The 25,466-nt window shown below is 33.2% G+C and overlaps 2 protein-coding genes across 7 annotated transcripts in view; one reads left to right on the top strand and one right to left on the bottom strand.

The window, feature by feature from the left end:
- Nucleotides 1-25,466, bottom strand: part of LOC132703922 (sodium/potassium/calcium exchanger Nckx30C-like) — a 141,668-nt gene that overhangs the window by 86,975 nt on the left and 29,227 nt on the right. The window lies entirely within an intron of this gene.
- Nucleotides 10,943-25,042, top strand: LOC132703940 (uncharacterized). Of its 2 annotated transcripts, none has more exons than XM_060673516.1 (3): nt 10,943-11,055; nt 14,373-14,555; nt 24,945-25,042. In XM_060673516.1, the coding sequence occupies exons 1-3, from the start codon at nt 10,969-10,971 to the stop codon at nt 25,011-25,013; spliced, it is 339 nt and encodes a 112-aa protein (XP_060529499.1). In that variant the 5' UTR covers nt 10,943-10,968; the 3' UTR covers nt 25,014-25,042. The 2 variants fall into 2 exon arrangements, with proteins under 2 accessions (XP_060529499.1, XP_060529489.1); XM_060673506.1 differs by lacking the exon at nt 24,945-25,042 and adding an exon at nt 20,264-20,451.

Genomic DNA, 25,466 nt, shown 5'->3' with positions numbered 1-25,466 from the left:
GAGACGAAGTCATGAGAGGTAACAGGGTTTTTCACGGATCTGATAGAAAAGAAGCCTTAATAATAGATTTTAGATTGCATTCCATAGATGACGTAGGAACTTTTTAAAGTTGATGTGATCCGTCTATAAGAATATCTTAAAACTTTTCCTGATATTCATTTGTGTTCAGCATTTCCTTTACCTGCGTTTAGGATTACGATGTCGGGATTAGATTTTAGAGATTTTAGGGCGATGCGTTCAGGCTTTTCAATATTAGAGTTAGAATGTTTTGATTTTTTAAGCATTTTTGCGGTTTCAAATCGAATTTCATTAGCTGTTTGAGATGGCAGTTTGTTTAGGATAGACTCGCTATTTGAAATGATTTCCCTTTCTGGTGTAATACGTGGGGCAAGGACAAAGTTGAAACATTTTGAAAGAACTGATTTTTCCGAAAGTTGGTGGATGATACATTTATCGCAGTGTTTGGTAGTTGAGAAGAGTTTGTTGGTTTCACTAGTGTTGACGTTTTTTTTTTTGAAATTTCTGAATGTAATTTTCGGTAGAAGGAAAACGAAGATTTAAAGCTTTGTCATGAATCATGTTTGAAAGGGTATCGAACTCGGACGGAGACAAGATGGCAGCAATTGCAAGATATAGAGAAAGAAGAGTCTTATTGATTTAATCTATTTCCTTACAGGTATGACAAGTTCTTTGTCGAAATAAAGCGAAATTAGATTATCGAAGAATTTTAAAAGCGGCTCAAGTGTTGACGTCATTTGTGGTTCAATTAGAGTAGCCACTGCGAAGTAGATGTCGCCACTCAAGAGTGGCATGCGTTTTTAAAATATTTTCATTATTTCTTTAAATGTATTATACGATTATTTACTTAAATTTTCTTTACTTTACTTTACGGTTTTGTTGGGTTTACTCAGTTACATCGCTTATTTTAGGATGGCCTGTCAAAATCGACGACGACATACTTTGAGTCGCACTTTACTCGTTGCCGTTGTGTTCACGGAACTCGAGTCTCCCTGACAATGCCAAAAAAGTCGTATGTCAGCTGTCGGAACATGGTCCGCAGAAAATACACAACGTGTCGAAACATTTCCACGCAAACCGAGTCCTTGATCCCCATCGTAGTGCTGAAACGGACCAGCAAGATTCCGGGGAGCGTAACAAATTCGCAGCTCACCTTCATCTTCAGAGAACCGGAACCTGTCATATCGAGAGCACCCCGGAACTACAAGGGTTTTGCCCAACCGTTAGCGAATAACGCGAAAGGTCATTCGACTTTGGCCAAAGCGTCGAACAGAAGAAATAAATGCGCGATTGCCGATAAATCGCGTTTCGTAAAACCCGGACCACTGTGTCACAAACTGAAAGCCTTAAACGACACTCAAAACATGACCGTACCGATCGCACTCGCGGAGCCTTCCGGAACGGACGAAGGCCAAGAACATTTGGACACGATCATGGAACAGCCGGAAATTGCTACGGTGTTCATCGACGATATGGCGGCGGCATCTTCGACAAGTAAAGTCAAAAGCGACGAGAGAATGACGGAAGATAGGAAAAAAACGTCGCCATGTAAAGACGACAAGCAATCGATATCCAAAATACGGAATAACGGCAAACAATCAACGTCGACCTCGCAGGCAGAAGCGGAAAGCAAGCAGCACGAGGAGCAGCACGGAGAGTCGGAAAAAGAGGAACAAAACGAACGCAGTTATAACGGACAAATTATCCTAATTAAAGCTAACACGGTTCACATCCATAACCATTTTTACGATACTTAATTGCTATAATTGTTATCATTTTCAGCTATAGGTTGCTAACTTTATGTTATTAGTTGCGACGCATTGACTATCTCAGTTTTAATAAACTAACGAACATCAACTTTACCAAGCGTTTTTATGTATTGAGTATTGTGAAAGCATACTGCGAATGCATTGACAGAGGTGCTTTCGTCCGGATCTCTAAAGTAGCTCCAAGCAGATAATTCAATTGTACAGGGTGGTCCAAATTCGAGGGGCCTCTATGGCTTTAAGCTAGTTAGTTAGTTAGTTAGAACAATGAGACAGAGAAAATCATATCCAAGATCCACATAAATAAATGTTTGTTCAGAGATTATAAATAACAAAATTATCGAACCTTTTCAAAATTTCTTCATTCCTACTCTCACAGTCTCTTTCCTAAATACAAATCAGCTGCAAAGTTTCCAGATACTCCAACTATTTTTTCTTCTGTGGATATTTGGATGATTTAACATATAGAATTAGATACGAAATGAAGCAAACTAATGAAACACTAAGAGGTTTTCATGGTATTTTCAACACCTACACCTCCCTTGGCGTCCTTTAACAACGTCAATTGAGCGATGCACCTTCGACGCTCCTTTTGATCAAACTTTTGGTGCCAAAGCTTCGGAATAAATTGCACGCCACGAGCCGACTTCTTCGGCCACTACTCTGATACTGATTCGACTATTTTTCACTTCTTCAACGCTTTCATCGCTCAATGACGTGCTGACGTGCTCGGCCACCTTGGAACAGCTTAACACTTATAAACATTTTTTTTTTTTGCTCAAAGTAGATTCACCAGCTAGCGGCAACGACATCTTCAATGCCGACGATAATATAAATGTTGACTTATTGACATCGATGCTGGCCAAAATTGGAATAGCTTATGCGTATTAAAGATTTCCTCACGAACAGGATGATACAAGTTTCAGATCCGTCTACCTCGAGGTTCCCCGCTTTCTCAATTAAGGAAACAATTGCTGAGAACATAACATTTTACAGTTTGCGGACTATACCGCCTTGCTGAGTACTGGGATCGATGCCCAAACTATAGTGAATAACTTGAATAAAACTTTGCACCATATTCATGTTTGGTCATGTGCCCTGAATTAAATTTTTTGCGCTTTGTCTCACAAAAAAAAAAGTGAAAGTGCAAACTGGTCGAAACGGTGAACGTATGTCAAACAAAAAAAAATTCCGAAAGTCTTACTTACTTTTCGAATACACTAGAATGAAAATTTTATTAGCGATGAAGTTGACTGTTTGTGCGGTGAAACTTCCACGAGTTTTGTGTTACGTGACTATGGAAATACTTGAAATATTACTTCGAAATTGCTTTAAGGGCCAAGGTTGAAAAGAAAAGAGGTAATTTTCCGTCCTCGATATTTAAATGTTCGGTTTATCGAAATATGTATTTCGATGACAATCGACAGTTTCGTGTTTGTACTTGCGAGGGTTTCTCGACTTATTTTGGGATGCCTATATTTTTTTTTTCGTAAATGTTTGAATAATTTTCAAGACGTCAAATATAAAAACTAAGGAGTTAAATCAAGTGCGAACTACATCGATTGTTTCTGTTTAAAATAACGATTTTCTACTGCTTTTATTCATTCATTCATTATTCATTACCCACCTACAGGGTTAATTTTGAAATATAGAAAAAAAAGTATAAATACAAAAGTTTGAAGACTTTTGCTATTTTTTTTTTAAGAAATTCCCAGTATATTTTTTTCAGGTGCTTTTGAGAAATTTCCGTTTAAAAATAATTATCATTCGGGTTCTGGACAATAGCCATTTTGTTTAAAAATGGTCAAGTCTACGTTGATAGCAACCATATTATCTAAGTTTGCAATTGTTTTAACAATGGTTTACTTTTGACAACTAATCAAAAATAAAGATAAGCAGAGTGAGTTAAATAACTTGAGATATTTCAAATGGGTTATACTGAGGAAGAAAATCGCCAAATAATAAAATTATATTATACGTTATAATTAACGCTAAACATTTTCCACATAAACTCCATTATTTTCTATACAATATTTCCTTTCAATTTCCTATTAATATACGAGGTAATAAAATCAGAGTTTTCTCTCAAAAATCAGGAACAAAAGAAAAAGATCCACGATTTCAGCTAATAATATATCGGGCATTCCATTTTTAAAAAATGATGTTGCTGCCATTTTAATTGTTTTTTTCTGACATTTACACAAGATAATAGAGCATATATTTACACTTTTTTTTCTATTTTCCAAAATTAACCCTGTAGCTGGGTTTCAAAATATAATGAATAACCTTGTACATACTTCACGCTTTGTAAAATATCACCAAAAATGAAACCGGGTGTTAGCAGCGGTGCGCTCACGCACCATAAAATATTATGCGTTTTTTTTTTTTGTATCAAATCGGGTTCCATCTGGAAAACAATCTACTTTTAGTTGTTTTTGAACTTTCTTTTGTATATTTATTTATAAATTACATGTTGCATCTTATGTGCCTCAAAACATTATTTAATGTGTTTCGTTTACGCACCAGTATTTCTTTTTGTATGTTTCGAGTTTTTTTTTTTTTTTGACAGATGTAATGTATTCTTGAGTGCAACAAAATAAATAATTTCAGAGCAAAAAAGCATTTTTTTAATGCTTGGGATAATATGGGTTAAAATCTTGCCCGAAGAACTAGACCTTCACATCGCAAGGACGGAATATCCTCGCGTCACGTGTTAGCGATATCATAGCGTTTGGCTTCGATCGATAACTGGAGCAGAGCAGATGCCGCGTGAATTTTGAAGTGCAGACCCGGAGATTCATTTGAGCCGTGCCACAAAATGCATGAAAGTTCTTTAAACGATTTAGATATTCGGCTTTTTACGCAAACGTGGCAGATTTTTTTAAAAACTGACATAGCTGGGGACCATTCGTCCTAACCGCTAGCCAAATAATAAGAAAACCAAATTATACCGGGTGACACAAGAAAGTGGGTACACTTTATAACTTTTAAACGGTTGGAAGAGTTAATATTGGCTGAATTTCTAACGTCAGTAACTTTCAAATTATAGATGGCGCAACCTATTTTTTGCATTTTTGGATTCAGATCATTCTACGTAGCATAGGACGGGTTTTCTCTTTTTTTGTGGTTTTTTTGGTTTTTATTTAATTTTTGAAAATTGTGTCTAGGAGGCTGTGACCATCATAAATACTATTTACCAGGTCACCTGATCATGAAAAATGAAAACAAAATTAACGACTTACTTTTTTAATAAAATAATTACAATATTAAGATTACATGGGAGTTTGTTAAAAACAATTTTTTTCGGAAACGAGTGAAACTACGAAACATAAACCGAAGAAACGTCAAAAAATAAAGTTAATGGATATAATTCTAATGGAAATTAAATGCTTAATTGTATCTTTGTCGTTAACTCAATTCCCATGGCCTGCGAGATCTCCTGATTTAAGCGCTTAAGATTTTGTTTGTGACGACATTTAAATAGTTGAGTAAATTGTTTGCTTGTTAATCTGAAAGTTTTCGAAATGTTAAAATTGTTTGTAGGTTGCGCTTTAGAGAAAATGGCCAACATTTTGAACGATTTTTTAAGTTTTAGAAATTAAAATAATTATCTTCGGATTTGCAAAAAAAATTGCTAGTATTTAAGAATTCTTGTGTGCCTCATCATTTTAAATAATTGAAAAAATAATTTTTGAGAAGGTAGAAGAAAAACTTCTAATTTCCAACGTCACAATTTTGAACGCTGACCTAACCTGATAAAACACCACCCGCTTTGCATTTTTGGGAAGTGATAAAAAATAATGTTTATAAAACGAGGTTCACAGATCAGGACGAAGTTTGTGCCATAATAAGGCGAGTATCCAGACAGACATTTGATAAATTGTCATTTTGTGCTATGAAAATTATTGTTTACCTCATTTTCTTCATTTTTCAGGTATCTACTGAAATGTATTGGTTTCTTAAAATAAAATAATTATTACTTTGTTTTAGGAATATTTATTTTACCGATGAATGAAGAAATATCAACTTTTAATGATTTTGTGTTATGAAAAAAAAAATAATAATAATACTAGTCGCAGTCAGCTGGGTTCAAAACTTAAATTTTAGTTTAGTATTTTAAGAAATGTGAACCATCAACTTGTATGACCGTCCAAAACTTCAAGCCTGTATTACTTTAGATAGCCAAACATCCTCATCTTAAATGCGACACACATAAAAAAAATTTCAAAGAAACTTCCACAGGGAACTGTAATACTTTTTACAAAACTTCTGGCTTCCTCTTGCGTCGGTTTTTGTTGAGTCGAAGCTGCTTATAGACGGATGACTGATTCCCACATTGATGACAGGTAAAGACCTTTTTATGGATTTCTATAGACTCTCGGATTTTTGGATTAAATTTTTATCGAGTGATTGTGTTCGACAACTGCTAGTAAGTTTATTTGTCTTAGCCTTTCAAACAAGATTCATGACAAGGCTTTAAATTTTCGTTTCTCTCCTACCCAAAATCATATTCAGAAATTTGAAAAACTAACGTCAATCCTAGTGAAACCATGAAACTCTCCTAACTACCAAACACTGCATGTATCATCGCACCAACTTTCGGAAACGGAAAAATCAGTTCATTCAAAAGGTCCCAACTTTGTCCTTGCCCCACGCATTACTTAAAAAGAGGAAATCATTTGAAATGTCGAGTCTATCCTAAACAAACAGCTAATGAAATTCGATTTAACTCTTAATTATAATTTTGCGAAGCCTGAACGCCTTGCACTAAAATCTCTAAAATCCGACATTGTATATATAAATATAAAGTCAAAACCAGATTTACCACTTGTCCAAAAATCTCTCAACATCTTCGATCCGTCAAAGGCAAAATTCCATTTGAGATGCCAGGAGTTTACGGCATTCCATGCATATGCGGCAGCGAATGAATATATTGGAGAGACCGGACGAAAAATATCAACTAGGCTCAAAGAACATGAAAGAACCTTAAGACTACGACAAATAAACTCATCGGCAGTTGCTGAACACAATCACGAAGCCGGACATAAAATTTTGTTCGATAAAACTACAATTTTTGCATGTAATCAATTCTTCTACCAGTTTCAGTCAAGCTCTGAAGACGTCAGCAGGATGATTGGCGAAACCTTAGCAAGTTAGAATCAACAAAAACCGACACGAAAAATATGAATCAAATATATATTACAATATTCAGAGATAGATCCATATTGTGGTCGAAACGTCGCATAAAATATAAAAAAATTAAAGAATTTTGATATTATTGAAAATCCTCAACCCAGAAACTACTCAAGCAATCTATCTAAACGCCTACATTGATGACCTGACTGCCGAGGAAAGATCCGATGCAAAAAATAATAACAGCAGGCTCTAATCTCAATTCCAGCCATCTTTTGACGTCTCTTTCATGTCACCGCGCCGCACCGAAACATCGACATGAAAGGAGCGGAAACTTTACGAGTTTTTGTTTAGCCCTTTCGAAAAAAGAAAGCGAAGGCGAACAGCTTGAATTGCGGTGGGGAAACATCCCGTTCTGCGGTTTGTCAGTTGCGAGGGCTGGTTTTCTTTACAAAACAATTTTATGTCTGGCACTAGAGTTTAACTAACTAACTAAAAAAAATGAAACTAAACTCACAATTAAGAACGAATACGAAATACATTAACTACTGTTTCCATATTAATATTTATGCAACCAAGTATACGCGAGCGGATAATTGGTTGCATACGCCAGTTTTATAATGCCGAGTAATAGAAAATTAAAACTCTTTCCTTATACCACGACTTCAAAGTACATGGTGATCCGATCTCTGAAGTTACAAAATTCATTTGACAACTACGTTAAAGTTGCAGCATTCAAAATGTCAATAAACGGCTCTCTGCGAGAACGGTTTTTTTCTCAAATATCAAACTTTAATGAAAAAAATTATACAATTCAAATCGGAAACTGCCGTTTCCATGCTGGTAAATTTTGTGTAAAAATGATTAGATCTCTGAGTACAATAGTATGCATGCAAACAACAATAAGCAAGTCTATAATTGGTTGCATATTCCCATAAAGCTGAATAATAGAGGACTGTGGAAAGTTGAAACCATTTCTACATATAATTTGAAGAGTACAGGAGAAAAAAGATGAAGGTGCAAAAAACTACTCTAGAACATGGTAAATAAAATTAGGATTTTGGAATATAATTATTGCTAACTTGAACTAAAATACTTTTTGACAGAATATACAAATAGAATATATAAATTCCAATACAAAAAAAAACTTGGCAATAAAGATGAAGGTCCATAATCGATTATTGTAATCTTATCAATGTGGTATTGTTGTGAAAAATGCAGCGGTTTTTGAGAACAGAATCGTTTTAGATACCGTAGGTCTTGCAATTTAGCTTTAGATACAGGTATTGCCCATCATAAGCTAAAGTTGGGAGCAAAAAGCACTCTTCAGGTAGCAAAAGTCTTTCTTTATTGTTTTATCATACGAGGGTGATTTTCGCTTTTTTGCTCGGGAATCCCTTAACACTACATTCCATTCTTGAGGCAGTTCAACGTACGTCTTCTGTTTCACTAAACCCATATTTCTATCGCATTCTAGATGCGAATGTCCACGAACAGGATGATGTGATGTGAAAATAAATGTCGTTATTATACATGTAGCTTGGGATTGTTGCTTTTGTGTCACATGAGGAAGGGGTTTTAGTCAACTGTCTACTGTGATAACTTGCATTGTCCATTACAATGACGCTATTAGGAGGAATGTTTGGAACTAGTTTGTTTTTAAACCAACTTTCAAATAAATGAGCGGTGGTATCTTCATGGTAATCCAGAGAAGAATCTTTAATATTTTTCACAGACACAGAAAGTCCATTTGGAATCTAACCATCTTTAGAGCCAGCATGCAAAATAGTTATTCTTTTACCTCTTTTTGATGGCGCGTTTGTTTTACACTTATCAGTTGAGTCAACCAACCCAATTTTTTTAAAATCTAAATCTCATGTATTGAATACACTTCCATAAGGTAGTTCTGCGACATTTAACACCGGTTCTTTCAAGCCTCCTAATTAAGATATCTAATGTAGGCACGCTTTGTTCCTTGCATAACTGGTAAATTTTACGCCGTATTATATCTTGATCACTTTCATCTACACTCGAGAAAATGTCAGCATCGCTTCTTTTTTTCCTCGCTGAAATGGGATTATTCACAATTCTCCACACAGTTGATGTTGGAATTCTCGTCAATGTGGCCATTTCTTCTAAAGATGCTTTCTTGCTGGCACCACGTTCAATGAGAGTCAAATAAACATTGTTTATAACTTCCTTAGTCTCAATAGAATAGTGTTTTCTACATTTGTGCGGGAGCATCTCCCGAGATACACTAGACTCGCACATATTTTGCATAATTCGCACACGATTCAACACAAGCTGTATTATACGCGAAATAAGAATGATTACTAATAAACTTAAACTAAGTAGTATATCAAACTAAAGAATATTAAACACAGGTAGGTATAAAATTATTTTCTATTACGGACCACAATTTTACCTGAATTCAAATTCCGAAACTTTAGGGAATAATCTTGTTGCATTGTATGTTAATGACCACCCATGGATACTCCCATTCAAAAGCAATTGATCACTTTCTTATATCTATGAACAGACTATACCTTCATTTTTAATGACCACATTTTAAGTTGTGTTTATCCTTATACTGTCATCTTTCTAGCCATTTCTTATAGGTAATAGTATTCCATAGCCGATATATTATACGAAATAACTGTTAGCGTTATTTGGCAAAAAAATGGGCCCTCTTTTTTCCCCTGGACTCCTCTTTGTCATGAAAATAATATTCAATTTTCTTTTTTTAAGTACAGGGTGGTTCGTTTATTTTCTCATAATCTTAAGCAAACAGTATGGGTGATGCTGATCTATCAGTTTGGAAGATTGCATTTTTGAATGGTAAAAAATGAAAAGTTTGTGGTTTTCGTTAGCTCGTGTTGGTGTTCAATCTAAATTCAAATCGGGTTTACTCTGGTGGATGTTTTCTGAAGGCGATGCAACAAAGTCTTGGCAAGATAATTCAATAAAAAGTGTGAGAAGACCATTGGACCTTCATGGGAGGCGACTGGTAGTGAAAAAAGATTTGTCGATTACTATGGCGATATGAATAGCGAGATATTTATTAGGTGGTTAAAATTATGGATGATGCACAACATTTTTTGAAATTAAGGTTGGGGGAAGGGTCAAATCTTGGTTTATAAAAAGTTGAATAACCTTTTTTTTGGTTAAACTTGGTTTAGTATTAAAGAGTATTTAAAATCAATTAAAAAAAATAAATTGTCCTTCGTATCTTCGTATACATTTTTGTTGTTGTGCTTTTTGTTTAAATATAACTAAACTAAGCCTAAGATTAGCTAATTTGTGTTAAAGAATAACATCCAAAAATATTCATGAAAACTAAGGATCTGCTCACGTGACTAGATAAACTTTACCTTTAATCCAAACTTATTTAGTACAGAACGCAATAAAATCACGAAATATAATGAAACTAAAAAAAATTAAAATAAATATTAACCTTAACCTAAACCTTACCCACTAACCCTCATAACCTATATATATAAATTAAGAATAATACAGGTCCAAGGACGGAACCTTGTGGTACACCTGATGAAACAGGGAGAAATTCAGAAATTACATAGTCAAGGGTAATTCTCCGATATCTGTCAGCTAAGTAGTTTTCAAAAAATCGTTTTATGATCAAGCCGATTAAAGGCTTTAGAGTAATCTAAAGATGTAATAATTATATTCTGTGATAACGTATGATCTGTTTTTGACTAGGATCTGCTCGAAGTCAAGAGGAAAATCCAATTATTTGTCTAGGAAATAGGGGTTATAAGTTCATATCTGAATTTTTAAGGTGGAATTCGGCACAATGAGAGGCGAAAAAGCAGATTTTCACTGCAACATAATCGAAATCAGCAACTATTTGACCAAGAAAGAATGGTTTCACAACAAATATCGTACCTAAAACTGCAGATATCAGCTTAAACAATCATTTTTTGATCCAAACACTGGCCACCCGTCCACAACACTTGACCCAGCATCTGGGGTTGACATAGTTATTTGACACGTAAAAGTTACAAAGCACCTTTCTAGGCTGCCAGCTTTCTAAATGTCAAAAAAGGCGCAGTGGTACACCCCGGTTGCCCGATTGAAGAATAGGGAGCAAGTATGGGAAATAATAGAAAGAAAAGGATGGGTAAGTTCATATCAAGACATTTGCACCCTTGCTTTAAAAGTGACACAACTCAAAAAAAACGAATTTTCCAGAAAATATAAAAAAACTGTTTCTTAATAAATATCCCACATAGGATATAAGTTAACATATATACTAAGGGTATACTGTAATAGGGATATCCTCTGAATGGATAGCTTGCGGATTTACTGTACACGATATACCACAGATATCCTCAGGCTATCTATTTAGAGGATAATAGATAGCCTGAGGATATCCTCTTGCATCATAAGGAAAAAAGTGAGAAACCGTAAAACAAAATGAAACCTAAAAAGTTAAATTTCAAGCAACTGAGAAGGAAAATAGTTTTTTTAGATTTGTGGTGTTTTGGGAGACATTTTATTGGCAACGTTTTTGTGCACATCTACATCGACGTCAGTGCTGACAAGTACTAAAGAAACCGGAATCAAACTGTTAAAATCAACTTGTTTTTATTATTTCTGGACGAACGAGGCAAGAAACGCTATTTTATTAAAAATAGCACAGAAAATGCATTCATCTAAGTAAAAAAATTACAAAATCGTAAAAATAATATATTTGTGTATAAGATTCCATTTAACAACACCGTTCGGCTGCAACTAATGACGCAACTACTCGCGGTCGTGCCGTGCCGGACTCGCTCGTGTCTCATCGGCTTCTCCTGCATCTCGTCGTCCGCCATCTTTTCAGACTTGTTTTTGTTGGCGGTGTAAGGTATACGGCGACTTGGCGTCCATTTTGCATATTTTGTGTGCTGTGCTTACCGTTTTCAGTGCTTTCATTTCAGTTATCTTTTATGATATTATTATTACTGAAGAACTAATAATTCATGTAAGTAACGCTTTATGATAATATACAACATAAAATTTGATAAATTCTAAGCTGAACGAACCAACAACATGCCTTGTTTTTTTATTATTTTGCTAGGTCAATGAGGTAGCAATATCAGGCGGCGGCAGTAGTTATGAGTTTGTAAAACAAGCTATGATCCCGCTGATTTCGAAGGAAGTTGGAATGAATAATTATCGATTGACTTGTTGAGCATAAAGAAAAAGGACAAATTTTTACAATTACAATTGGCCAAATTAATACTTGGTAAGTACGTATTATGTTATTTAAAAATAAATAGGACGTAAATGAAATAAATAAAGTATAAGGAATATAATTTAATAAAATATATATTATGGTGATTGCTTAGTTGATACTTTTTTGAGGAGCGATTGCTGGACCGAGTTAAGATAACCTACAGATTACATTTTTTTATTCTAGATTTGTTTTCGTATTTTATTGTTTAGTTTTTGAAAACAAAAATAAAATCCACTTCCTCTTCATATTTTTTGAGCAGTTAAATTTAGGCATACAAAACTAAAGTAATTTTTTACTTAAGTATTGTTAGAGAAAATCCGCCAGAACAAAATTATATTTTTAGATATATAGTATAGTTAGTTAATTTTTTTCTTAAAATGGATGCAAGAATCACCCCCCCAAAAACAAAGTATTAATTTTAGGAATCAACCTTCATAAAGTACAATTTTGCACATTAAAATGGTTGTTGGGTTAATTAATGAAAACGTTTTTAAGGCTTGTCTTCATGGTGTTAGTAGGTACCATCACGAGCAAAAAAAAGAAAAATTTTTGGTTGACAAAAAATATGGCATTAAAATAGGCCTTTGCTGTCAAACTGAAAAGTCATATTTGATCTAGTTTTTTTTACGCACCTACAACCTACTCTCATGAAAGAGGGTCTTACCGATGAGAGTTTAATCCTAATAATACCTACATCATCGTGGAGATTAGCATCAAAGACCACTTTTATGAGAGTACTATTAGCGCCAAAACAAGCCTTTACTTGAAGGGCGGAAGTAGGGATTTTTTAAACATACATGATATCAGTCTCCTTCTTTTTATATTTTTTTAAGTATATATATATACATATATATAAAACATCAGATCAGATCAGAGGGCAAACACATAACAAACATCAAAAGAATGTGAGAATTCAATAGCTGCTTGGCTGAAAAGAGCTACTTTCATCAAACAATAACAGAAAAACCTGTCAAATATTAGTTATTCTTTTACACTACATTTAAGATACTTTAGGTTAGGTTGTTCGATATATTTGCTATATTATATACCCACAATTTTTTTGATATCTACAGTAGAAAAAAATCCGATGTGTATAAAATGTGTTTTATTAATGGTATTAATCTTGTGCATTTCACATATCGCGATATCGCCTGCTATTCCAGTGATGACTTCACCAACCATACCCAATAGGTTAATTTAGTCACACCCGAGTACCAAATACTGGGACATAATTTTTGTAGTCGTACAACCAATTGGACTACTGTATATTACCTTTCCAGTATTTCTCATATGCTGTTGGAAATAACCTAATAATTAAGTAAGGTCCACTGGTATATCTATATAAGATCCTGTATCCTCACAGTCAAATATACTAACGACGTCTGAACTAGTATTACTTAGTATGTCCTAACAAACATCCTACGGACATACATATCTGATATACTGTGAACGTTCCAATTCTATTTGGGATGCAGTTTTATAAACAACTTAAAGACGAAATAAGAGTAGAATTTCTTCTTCAATATAAATAAATAAAACTCATCATCAGAAACTCGCAAAGTGTCAAAAAGTGGTAAAAACAATATGTCAGCTTTAAAATGTATTTCATTAAAATGGCTAAAGTTTTGGCCTAAAACCTGATTCTGCACTAATTCGGTGGATAGGCCACAAAAGCCGTGTGGCGACTTTTTTAATTTAGCTAGTTCAAAAATGCACAGGTATTTCAAAGCATTTTGTGTGTCACTGACAAAACAACAAAACAAAAAACAATTATTAAAAAATTAGTCAAATTTGAGTAAAAAATAAACATAATCATCGTAAAATCAAGAATTTGTACTTGCCTTTTCTTCTAAACTGACACAATTAAAAATATTGTAAATAAAATTTGAACAATATTTCATCAAAACTGTTGTAACTCTAAATAATCTCAAATTGATTTTCACGCTTTATCGTAAAAAAACGACACAATTACGCGAACATTCCTGCCAAAATCGGAAATAAAATAATAATAGGGTGATTTGATCTTTAAAAATGACACTTGCGACATCTAGCGGACAACCGTCAAAGTTAACTAAGTGCGATTTTGTTGAGAAAGAAATTGTTTTTTTTTTTCACCATTGGGTGTCACTTTTAAGGTAAGGGTGCGGTATATGTCTCATTTTGCCAATTCTTCTGCGTTGTTAAAAATTCGGATCGCCAAGTATCGGTATTTCCAGAAAAGCGAAAAGGTGAATACGGAAAAAGAAATTTCGTATTTCGACGCGGCTCCGCGCTATACACATTTGTTGGAATATGATCGTTATTTCGCGTTCACAAAAGCATTTCCGTTGTGGGATCCGAGGAAACCGAAGGATAATAGAAAGTATTTGCCTACCGTACGGGAAAACATATTTGAACAAGTAAGCGTTTTGACTGAAAGGTCGGTAGCGGATAAAATTATCGATTGACTTCCATATAGGTAAATTTCGATAATGTGCATCGTTAGATTTGGGCATCAATTTGCTTAACACACGATTACGATTTTGTTTAATTTTCAAAACACAAAATTACATTGTATGCCAAAATTATATATGGAAGATGTGAAAAACGGCAATCATGGCTAATTTGATTTTTGAAACAATATATGTTTCAAATCATGAGAAAAAATGCAACCGATGGACACATTCAAATCAACGGTATTCAATTTAACAAAAGACCTGTCAAAAGTTAACGAAAATATTTTAATTTTATATTTTTGATTGCAGAACCGGAAGGTTTAGGAAAAATGCTCAAACGTAGGATGAATATTAACAAAGTTATCCATTTGATAATGTATAGGGAGGGCCGTTTATCCTGGGACTACTACCTTATCTCAGAAAATATAGGGGATGGAGCCAAAAGTTAATTGACTTATTACAAGCCGTTTATCTATTTTAATTTTGTATATACAGGGTGTTTAATTGCTTGTGGGCGAGTATCAACTTTCGCATTTTGTATATAATGGCCTATACCTAAATTTAACCATTTTTGACATTTTAAATTTTTTATGTGAAAGTGAAGAACACTTAGTAAATATGGCGAGCATGGCGAGTAAGCGAAAAATTTTATCTTTAAATGATAAAGTTGCTTTAATTCTGGAGATAGAACGGGGAGAAGAGAAAAGTGATGTTGGATGTCGATACGTTCTTACACCGTCGACTGTATCCACGATTTGGAAGTGCAAAGGAAAAATCATTCATGCTGAAGCGGCAGGCAGTTATAGTAAAAAACTAAGAAAGCGAAAATTTGAAGATTTGGATCGGACAATGTTGCAGTGGTTACAACAGCAACGTCTTAAGAATGTACCACAGTCTGGACCTATCGTAAAACTAAAAGCAGAAAAGTATGCTGAACAGCTTAGCATTATCGATTTTAAGGCTTCGGAATGATGGTTGAGGAAGTTCAAACAGACACGGTATAAATAAGTGGCGACGCCCGTAATGTCGACAGTAACGTCACTAATAATTGGTTGGAGAAGACGTGCCCAAAACTAGCAGAAAAGTACCATGCTGACGGCATTTTGACTGCTGACGAAACTGGTATTTTTTACAAAATGACGCCAGACAAAACTCTTAAATTTCGAAGCGAAAAGTGTGTGGGTGGAAAACTTCCTAAAGAACGTATAACAGTGTTAGTAGTTGCCAATGTGAGTGGGAGAGAAAAAAGGAAGCTAGTCGTGATTGGAAAATCAACTAACCCACTGTGTTTTAAGAACATCAAGCATTTTCCGGTCACTTACTAGGCCACACATGGCCAACATACGGCCCGCGTAATGAATTTATGCGAGTAATTTTTAAATATTTACGTTTGCCTGACACTTATATAGTATTAATCAAGTAAATTAAAAATATTTCTGGTTTTTCATATGAATTAAACTTTTCGTGCTTATTTGTTATCTGTAAACACACTACAAACTCTATAATCCATGTATTTGAAGTTGAACAGTACGCCAGTTCATTCGATGCTTTCCGTAAGTAGCAAACTTGTTAGTAATAACTTGGTCGCTTGGAAGTTCGTGTTTCCCTGGCAGACACTTGGTGTAACCCTGGCAGACGCGTGCGCGGCCCGGGGTAAGCCTTATTTCTACTAGAAATAAGGTCCACCGAACCTGCGCGTCCCCCCGCTAGGGTTATAAATATCTTAAAATATCTCTAGTAGCCGGTTGTTTTCAGGCTTTAGTGCTCGCTACCACCCAGTGCAGTTTACGTCATCGGCTGTGCGTTATTTGTATTATATTATATATATTAACTTTTTAATTTATTTATTAATTAATAAAGTATGTTACGTAATTTCTGTTTATAAAAAAAAAATTATATTAAGAAATATTTTCATCCCTAGGATGGCTTCTAAAAAACGAAACGTTGATACAGAGTGTCGAAATTTTAATGATGATTGGAAATGGAAATATTTTTTTACGGTAGTTAAAGAGAAAGCTGTGTGTCTCATTTGTAACTCTAGTGTGGCAGTTTTTAAAGAATACAATTTAAAAAGACATTTTGAAAGGAAACATGAGAATTATGCAAACAATTTAAACGAAGAAGACCGAAAAAAACATTTCGAAGATTTAGCCACAAAATTGTCTCGTCAACAAAATATATTTGTAAAACAAAATCGCTTGCAAGATTCGGCGACGGAAGCAAGTTTTTTAATAGCTAAACGTATTGCTGAATGCGGAAAACCTTTTTCTGAAGGAGAATTTTTAAAGAAATGCATGTTGGATGTTTGTTATGTCCAGAATTTAAAAATAAATTCGAAAATATAAGCCTATCTAGGCAAACTATTGCCAGAAGAGCAGAAGCTTTAAATGTGGATATAACTAACCAATTATTATATAATATAGAGTCAGCCAATTTTTATGCAATAGCTCTGGACGAAAGTTGCGATGTAAAAGATACTGCACAATTGTTAATTTTTATCAGAGCTATAAATGATGATTTTAAAATCTTGGAGGAAGTTTTAGAAATTGTTCCAGTGAAAGATACAACAACGGGCGAAGATCTGTTCCAGGAAATTGAAAAGTGTTTTTTAAAGTACCATATTGACTGGAAAAAATTGGTGAATGTTACAACAGACGGAGCACCAAACATGAAAAAATATTGGAGTAATTAAACGCATTGAAGATAAAATTTTCGAAATCGATACACTGCATTATTCATCAACATGTCCTATGTAAAAATGTTTTAAAAATCGATCATGTTACCAAAATAGTTGTAAAATTAGTAAATTTCTTAAGAGCCAAAGGATTAAATCATAGGCAATTCATTGATTTCCTTGAAGAACTTAATACCACATATTCCGATGTAATATACTACAATAAAATCCGTTGGTTGAGCTTGGGAAAGGTATTAAAGCGTGTGTGGGAGCTTCAAGAGGAAATACGAATTTTTTTAGTGCTCAAAGAAAATGAGGAGTTTCCTGAATTAACGGATCCAGATTGGCTTGGTGATTTGGCTTTCTCTCTAGACATCCTCACATATTTAAACGAATTCAACACAAGTTTACAAGGAAAAAAAATATATGCTTATGATTTAATGCAGAAATTAAAAGCTTTTAAAATGAAACTTCTACTTTTTTCCACAAATCTTGCTGAAAGCAAATTTGATCATTTCCCATCCTTAAAGACCAGTTCCGCAATAATTTTAAAAGAAAAAGCTCAAATGTATACTGAAAATATTCTGGCATTACGACTATATATATATATATATATATATATATATATATATATATATATATATATATATATATATATATATATATATATATATATATATATATATATATATATATATATATATATATATATATATATATATATATATATATATATATATATATATATATATATATATATATATATATATATATATATATATATATATATATATATATATATATATATATATATATATATATATATATATATATAAATTTTATAATTATTATATATTATATATAGGTATTTGTTACATTATTTATATTTTCATAATAAAAATTTTTGTATTTTTTACGCCTGGCCCGCGAAAAAAAATTTTTTTTCAATCCGGCCCGTGACAAAAAACTGTTGGCCAAACAAATCTGCATGGATGACATCGCAAATTTCTGAAATGGGATGCAGAATTATAGGGGAGAAAAATATTACTTCTCTCAGATAACTGCCCTGCACATCCCCATATTCCAAACCTAAGGAATATTGAATTGGCATTCCTTCCAACCCAAAAAAACAAGTGTATTACAGCCGATGGACCAGAGCGTAATGATAAAAAGTCTTAAGAGTCGATACAGGAAAGACATTTTAATGGTAATGGTCGAGTCCGAAGACAAATTTTCCATGAATATACTAGATGCAGTCAACTTTATTAGTAAAGCTTGGAAAGAGGTGAAAATACAAGCTAAAGTATGAGATGCGTATTGGCATATTAAAAAAATTCAAAAGAAAATGACTGATTATTTGAAACATTAAATGTAGTTCTTAAATATTTATATAAAATGTGCCTTATAACTCTTTATAACGAGAAAAAAGCAGTCCCTTCAATTTCGCTATATAGAGTTTCGACTGTATTTCCTTTTAAACATCTGTCTATTACAAATATTTGCTGGTGGTGATGGTGAATATTTTATTAACGAACGAACGAACGAATGGGTTTCTAAATACACAATAACATTTCTTACCGATTCAGTACTATTTAAATACCTTCTCTTATTTATCCTACGTTTAAGTTCCTCCGCAGTTGGCGGTTTTCGTTTGTAAACTAAATCTTCAAGCGTATCCCATAAAAAAAAAATCTAGGCGAGTTATGTCGAAGCTCCTTGGCGGCCAGGCGTGCCAATTTCTTGACTTGTGTGATAAGGAGCGCCATTCTGCTTCCAAATTAAGTTTCGTCGTTCCCTTCCAGGCACTTCATTTTCAAGAAAGGGATGGATAATATTTAGAAAAAATACTGGACCTAGTATTCTGGACCTGCAAATGGCGCATCATACTTTGGCAGAGGTTCTAACTGATTTTGTAACTTCCATATCTTTTTGTTATTCTGGGTGCTCGAGTAATGGGTATTTTATATATATATTTTTTTTAATTTTAATATTATTAGCAAATATGTTTTCTGAAAAGTGTGTCTCCATAAGAAATTTCGTTATATAATCTCTAAGAACCAGGGTCCGGTTTATACACTTCGATATATAAGTTTCTAACATATCAAATTTTTTCCTCTGTGGTAAACAGGATACGCAAACAAGCAAATAAATTAAATTTATAAACGGTAAGTAAATAAATCAATGATGTGTCAAAAATATTTGAATTATGACAGTAATCAACAAAAAAACCTTATATTAAGTGAACTCATATGGCACCAGCATAATATTTGTGATGGACAGATGTTTAAAAAAAAATATTTCAAAAAGTAAAAATATTTGGCATATACAACGTTATATAAAATCGCCTGCATTTTTAATGCTAAATGTGACAAGATTATAAAAATAGGTAATTTCCATTTAAAAAAAAGTTATTTTTGACGTTTTTTTAATTTTATTTGTATTAAAATGTATCGAAATTTGTTATGAAATCCGTTATTCAAATCCTTTGTCAACAACAAAACTTACCTAAGTGAAACAATGAATGCTTTCGTCATTTTTCGCAGAAAAAAAATAGTAATATCAAACATGGTTAGATTTTGGTATAGGACGTTATACACAAAATATGTCTAGAATTTTGTACAGAATTCAAAAATGAATATACCAAGTGTTCTATTTAAAATAAAAAAGTTGATACTCATCCACGAAAAATGAAACATCCTGTAAACACAACATAACAAAAAATAAATTGAAGGCTCCATCCCCTCTAGTTTCTGAGATAAGGCAGTGTCCCAAGATAAATAAAGTAAATTTTTCCTATAACCGTAATTTTATAATTGAAATGAAGATATTCGATTTGATCGAATTGATTGATTAGTTTTATTCGAAAATTTCAGGAAAATATTAAGTAATTAGTTAAAAATTTGTATTTTAATTACTAGTAAAATAATTAATAATCAATTTTCTGAAATTCTCGGATAATCTAAAACGCGCGTATCGAGAGTGTTCGAGTCGATTTCAGGAAAAGGATAAACATGTACCGGTGCTGACGTCACTCAATTACGGGAGGCCAACCCTGATTCCGTACGACGAAGTTGAGGGCGCTCTTAAAAGATCACACGCCACGTCAGATTTCTATAGGAAACGTGGAGTTTTCGACGCCGAAGAATACCCAGCGGGGAAATGCTAATTTGTTCAACCCGCGCCTTACATTATATCGATCTGAACATCAGAATTAAATGTTACCTTTTATTCGCCTCGTCTATCGTAAATCCGCCCAATCGCATCCCTTAAGACGCACCCCGGGATTACCGGCGATTTTCAATTATCAAAGGTTTTGGTTATTAAAACTCTCGAGAGGTTGTTATTATACACTGGTCAGCAAAATTAAAGCACCACCGAATTATTAAATTATATTTCGAAATTCGTATGAAAACGAACACATTCCGAATTAGTTATACAGGGTGGCCCATCTAAGATGTTCCTGTATCGTATTTTAATAAGTACGACGCTGCGCAAAGAATGGTGTATTTATGTGTTTGAGAACAATGAACTTTTTCCATTCTTTTGCGGAAAAACAGGTTTTTGGACAAACATCTTCTTTGTTATATATTTTTTTAATGAAACCTGTAACCCAGCGTTGAATTTAAGATATAATTTTTAATAATTTCATATATGCAGCTTTTATTACAGGCTCGTGTATTTTAATTTACTTCTAACTAAGTCTATATAATATCAATTTACAAAACTTCCGGATTCCTACTGCGAAACTACATAATATCCTATTCTACATTTCTTTTTAAACATTAATTAGTTAAATTCAATATAAAACCAACAAGTGAAGCAAGTAAATAGCGCTTACTACTCTAATTGCACGTTGTTCAAATGTGATTTACAGTTTACTTTGTTCTGTCATACACAGTTTGTAAAACTTGTGAATAGATGGCGCTTCTTAAGACAAATTGGCAACAGCGCCAAGAACTATTTTTTGGGTATACGTTAGTAAGGTCGAACGAGGACCTTTACTTTATGTAATGTAAAACCCTTCAAAAAGTTTAGAATAAAAACATTTCGAAACCGTAATAAGAGTTATTCGTGAGACTAGTGCCCAAAAGATTTTGAAAGTGTAGAAATTATGCCAACAGGACGTTCAAACAAGACTTTTATTGTTTCCTTATGATGGACCACTATTATTTACCGATGTAGAAAATGTTTTGTAATTAGTAATAAATTCTATTCACGTGCATTGTCGATTTTATATTCAAGTAATTAATATTTCGAATGAAGACTTGGTCAGAATATATTAATTTAGTTATATTTAAAATAAATGCAAAAGATGTTAAAGTTACATTTTTGCATTTAATTTTTTTTCTAACTTTTCAAATAATGCCCAATTTTTAGATGGTTGAAATACATTTATTTCCTTTTTACGAGTAACTGGGCGCCTTTGGCACGTTGAGTGTCCCTTTTAGTCCCGTTCACCGATTATAGTTAATTACAGTCACTCATACGTGGTAAAATCTCTGCAAACAAATTTTCAAAAGACAATCTTCACAAGATATTGCGAAAATAATATTTAAATATATAAATAGTTTTGGGAAATATTAAATATAAAAATTAAAATAATCTATTATATAACGGAGTTTCCACTAAATTTTTTAGTATAATTCACTAGCAGTTAACGCTAATGTGCTTGTTCATTGATTCGATATTTTGAAAGGAACGTTGGCGAATAGAAATAATATCAAACTTAACTAGGGGTGAAAGATCAGCAGAGTATTGCAGTTGCCTAGACTAAAGCTACCTCAGTAAAAAATTTAGAATATCGTATCCGCGATAACGCTAAAAGTCCAAAACAACAAAACTTCAACTAACTAAGTTCATGCTGGACAAGCATCCTGTGCCAGTTGAGTTTTTGCGCATTATATTCCATGAGTGAGAAACTCATTTACGAGAATCTCGTCGATTCTTAAACGCATGCTGGAAAAGGAAATGTAATATGGACAGTATTTTAATCGATCGTACACAAAAAAGGCTACAGAGAACGGCATAATCGGAAGAATCTTGCAAATCTATCGAACGGAACAACATTAAACAACAAAAGGGTAGGCAACAGTTATCCAAATTCTCTACTGACCTTATCACTATTCTCTATTATCACACTGACTGAAGCCGACTGAAAAAAAAAAGAAAAACATTGTTTAATACAAGGCAACTCAAATTAAGGTTCAATAACGTCCATTTGGTGTGGAATTACATTATCATTATCTACAAAACAATTAGGGAGGAAAGAACCAACCATGTCCAGTTTTTTATTTAAAAAAAAAAAGAAGTAGAAGTTTCATACAAAGACGTCTTGGACTCTCCTGAAGATATAAAATATTATAATTTTGTTGATACAGGGTGTGCCAAAACTGTCCCCTCCGACTTCAACTTTGTTATTTTAAATGAAACGCCCTGCATATATTGACATTTTATGAAATTCCTATTCCTACTTTAGGCACTCTACGTTAAATTACATAATAATAAATGTTATTATTAATTGTAGTTTAATTGTTGAAACTAGTAAAGAATTTAAAAATTATTTATAACGTTGAATTTATACCTAATTTAAATTTATTATAATACGCGTGTATCACCGCACTCATTGAAATTATATAAAAATTTCCTATTTTTGCTAATTCGTCAAAAACGAGTGTACTAAATATATAATATACAGGGTGTTCTATTTAAAAAATATGATATAGGTTTACATGTCAGAAAATTGATAGCGTTTTTATTTATACGTCACTTGGAAAAAAACCTGGCTACTAACCCTACATTTTCTTTGTTTGTTTATATCTCTAAAAACAAAAAAGTTACAGCCAATGAAAATGTTAACAAGATAAATTAAACGCACGGTACCTTCATTCTTCATAAAATCGAGAACTTCTATTGAGTGAAGTTGCTATTAATATTATATCGGAAGTTAAATTTAAATATGCATTATGCATCTGCCTTGCAAAACCGATCACCAATAAACGTAGTTTTTAACTATTATCAAACGTTCTAAATGATGTTCTTTGATTTTGCAAAGACAAGACACTTTTCTGCAAATTCATATTCCCTGACAACCCTCGTAATAAAAATTTAATTGGTACACTGCAGAACCTCCGAATAATTCATAGGACATAATTTATTTATGCAATTTAATACTTGGGCATAGGATAACGTACAATTCAGTATCAGTTAGAACGAGACGCCTCTAGCGGTAACTTCAGAAAGATCGAATGGAAGGCAACCCTCCGTAGCTATGACCTTTGCTTTGCCCAGCGTGAACAACACATAAAACTCGCCGTTATATAATAGCTAACTAAAAATAGATCCAGCCTAGGGTTTGCATGTTTACGACAGTTCTCTCCTTAATTTATATTTAATGACATTTCTATCGTGAAATGCACCGAGAGATATATACCTATCAAAGGCCAGATACGTATCTTTTAAAAGAACAAGCTTTCGATGGCATTGAATTTTCGTTTGGGAACGCGCCCTTCAACCTTCAGTACAAAATAATGTTTTTTAAAATAAATGAAAATAAAATAAAATAATTTATTGCCCAACAACGAAGGAGTTTTGAACTGAGGTGGCTTTTACTCGATGAAAATCCATTTATCAAATAAGGATTAAAAGTTCAGATTTTCTCGAAATTATATATTTTTATATGAAGATTGTTTCGACAACACCGTGTCTTTATCAAATGTAATATTTACAAACTACCGGTTACTACATATACCGAAAAATGATCATAAAACCTTAATTAACGATGTTGTGAGAATTTAAGTTCAATAATGGAGAGGTATTTAAATCTAATTGAACGCTCAGCAATACATTTGAATGTCTCATTTTGTTAATCTCTCTACTTTTTGTGGCTGTATGCAAAATATCAAGATTGTCGTCAAAAATATGTTTTTCTGTGTTTAAGTGTGTAGCATAATTAGAATCTAAACTATTGTTTTTAAACGCTCTTTTATGTTCGTTAATGCGTTTCTTGAAGGATCTACCTGTTTGTCCAATATAAATTTTAGGACAAGATCCATTTCAACCTGTAGATTTTGAACATTTTGTTTTGTTTTTTTTTAAAAATTTTCATATTGTGTTGTTAGTTCTGAAAGCTATTTTTAAACCACATTTTGACAAATGTTTTGAATCTTTTTCACTGGGTTCACCTATGTGTGTCTGTGTCCGTGTGAAAATTGAAAATTGAAAAATCTAATTTGTTTTGCGCTTTCGTAATAGTTAAGTCTAAAAAATTAATAGAGTTATCCTGTTCAATCTCGATAGTGAATTTTATACGATTATGTAATGAGTTAATGTAATTTAATTTCGTGAAAATCTGAACTTCTAGTCCTTATTTATTTTGAAGGAGTTTTGTTTTCACAATGATAGGGAACGCACAGATCATTTCTATGTCTGGCATCATACATACTGAAAATTGGAATTGTTTTTTTTTTTGCACTAATGAAAATTCAAGTCGGAGTTATTAGTTTCTTTTTTTTTAAATAGTGGCTTACAGTGATCCTTGTTCTGTGCACAACACAAAGTTCGAACAATCTTTTTTGAATCCTAAAGATTCTATATGCCTCTGAAGAGTCTCCCCACAACAATATGCTAAATGATATCACTTTACTGAAGTTACTAAAATTTTTATTTTCATTCAATTTAAGACGATTCGAACGAAACCACTCTTCTGCATCAACAGTCGCCTGAGTACCTGCAGATACTACGTCAGTTAAGGTTGCACCCAAATTAAGTATTGTTGTGTTATCTGCATATAAAGACACTATAATTGGACCCAATATTGAGCCTTGTGGCACCCCAAGCGAAACAAATTGTGGTTCAGAAACATCACCGTTAGGTGACGTAACGATTTATTCTCCGTTGTTAAGGTAAGATTTAAAAAATTTCAAACGTAACATTCAAATTCAACTCATGGCTGACGCAATCAAAAGCCTTCGAAAGATCCAGCAAGGTCATACAGGAAATAAGGTTACGATCAATAGCTTCCAAAACCTTTTCCAGAATCGCTATAATTGCTTTCAATGTTGATTTGCCCGAAAAGTACCCAATCAATTGGTGGCTTTAGCAAAGCCACGAAGATTTTGGCAACTACGGGCAGGACAGCAATCTCACTATTGGTGAACCAAAAATGTTTATTCTTCCTATTAAATACACCTGCTGTTGTGAAC

The sequence above is a fragment of the Cylas formicarius genome, unplaced genomic scaffold, assembly GCF_029955315.1.
Source record: "Cylas formicarius isolate icCylForm1 unplaced genomic scaffold, icCylForm1.1 PGA_scaffold_10__41_contigs__length_53128322, whole genome shotgun sequence".
In the NCBI taxonomy this organism is placed as follows: domain Eukaryota; kingdom Metazoa; phylum Arthropoda; class Insecta; order Coleoptera; family Brentidae; genus Cylas; species Cylas formicarius.
The sequence above is the reverse complement of the archived record's forward strand: the minus strand, read 5'-3'. Positions and strand labels throughout refer to the sequence as shown.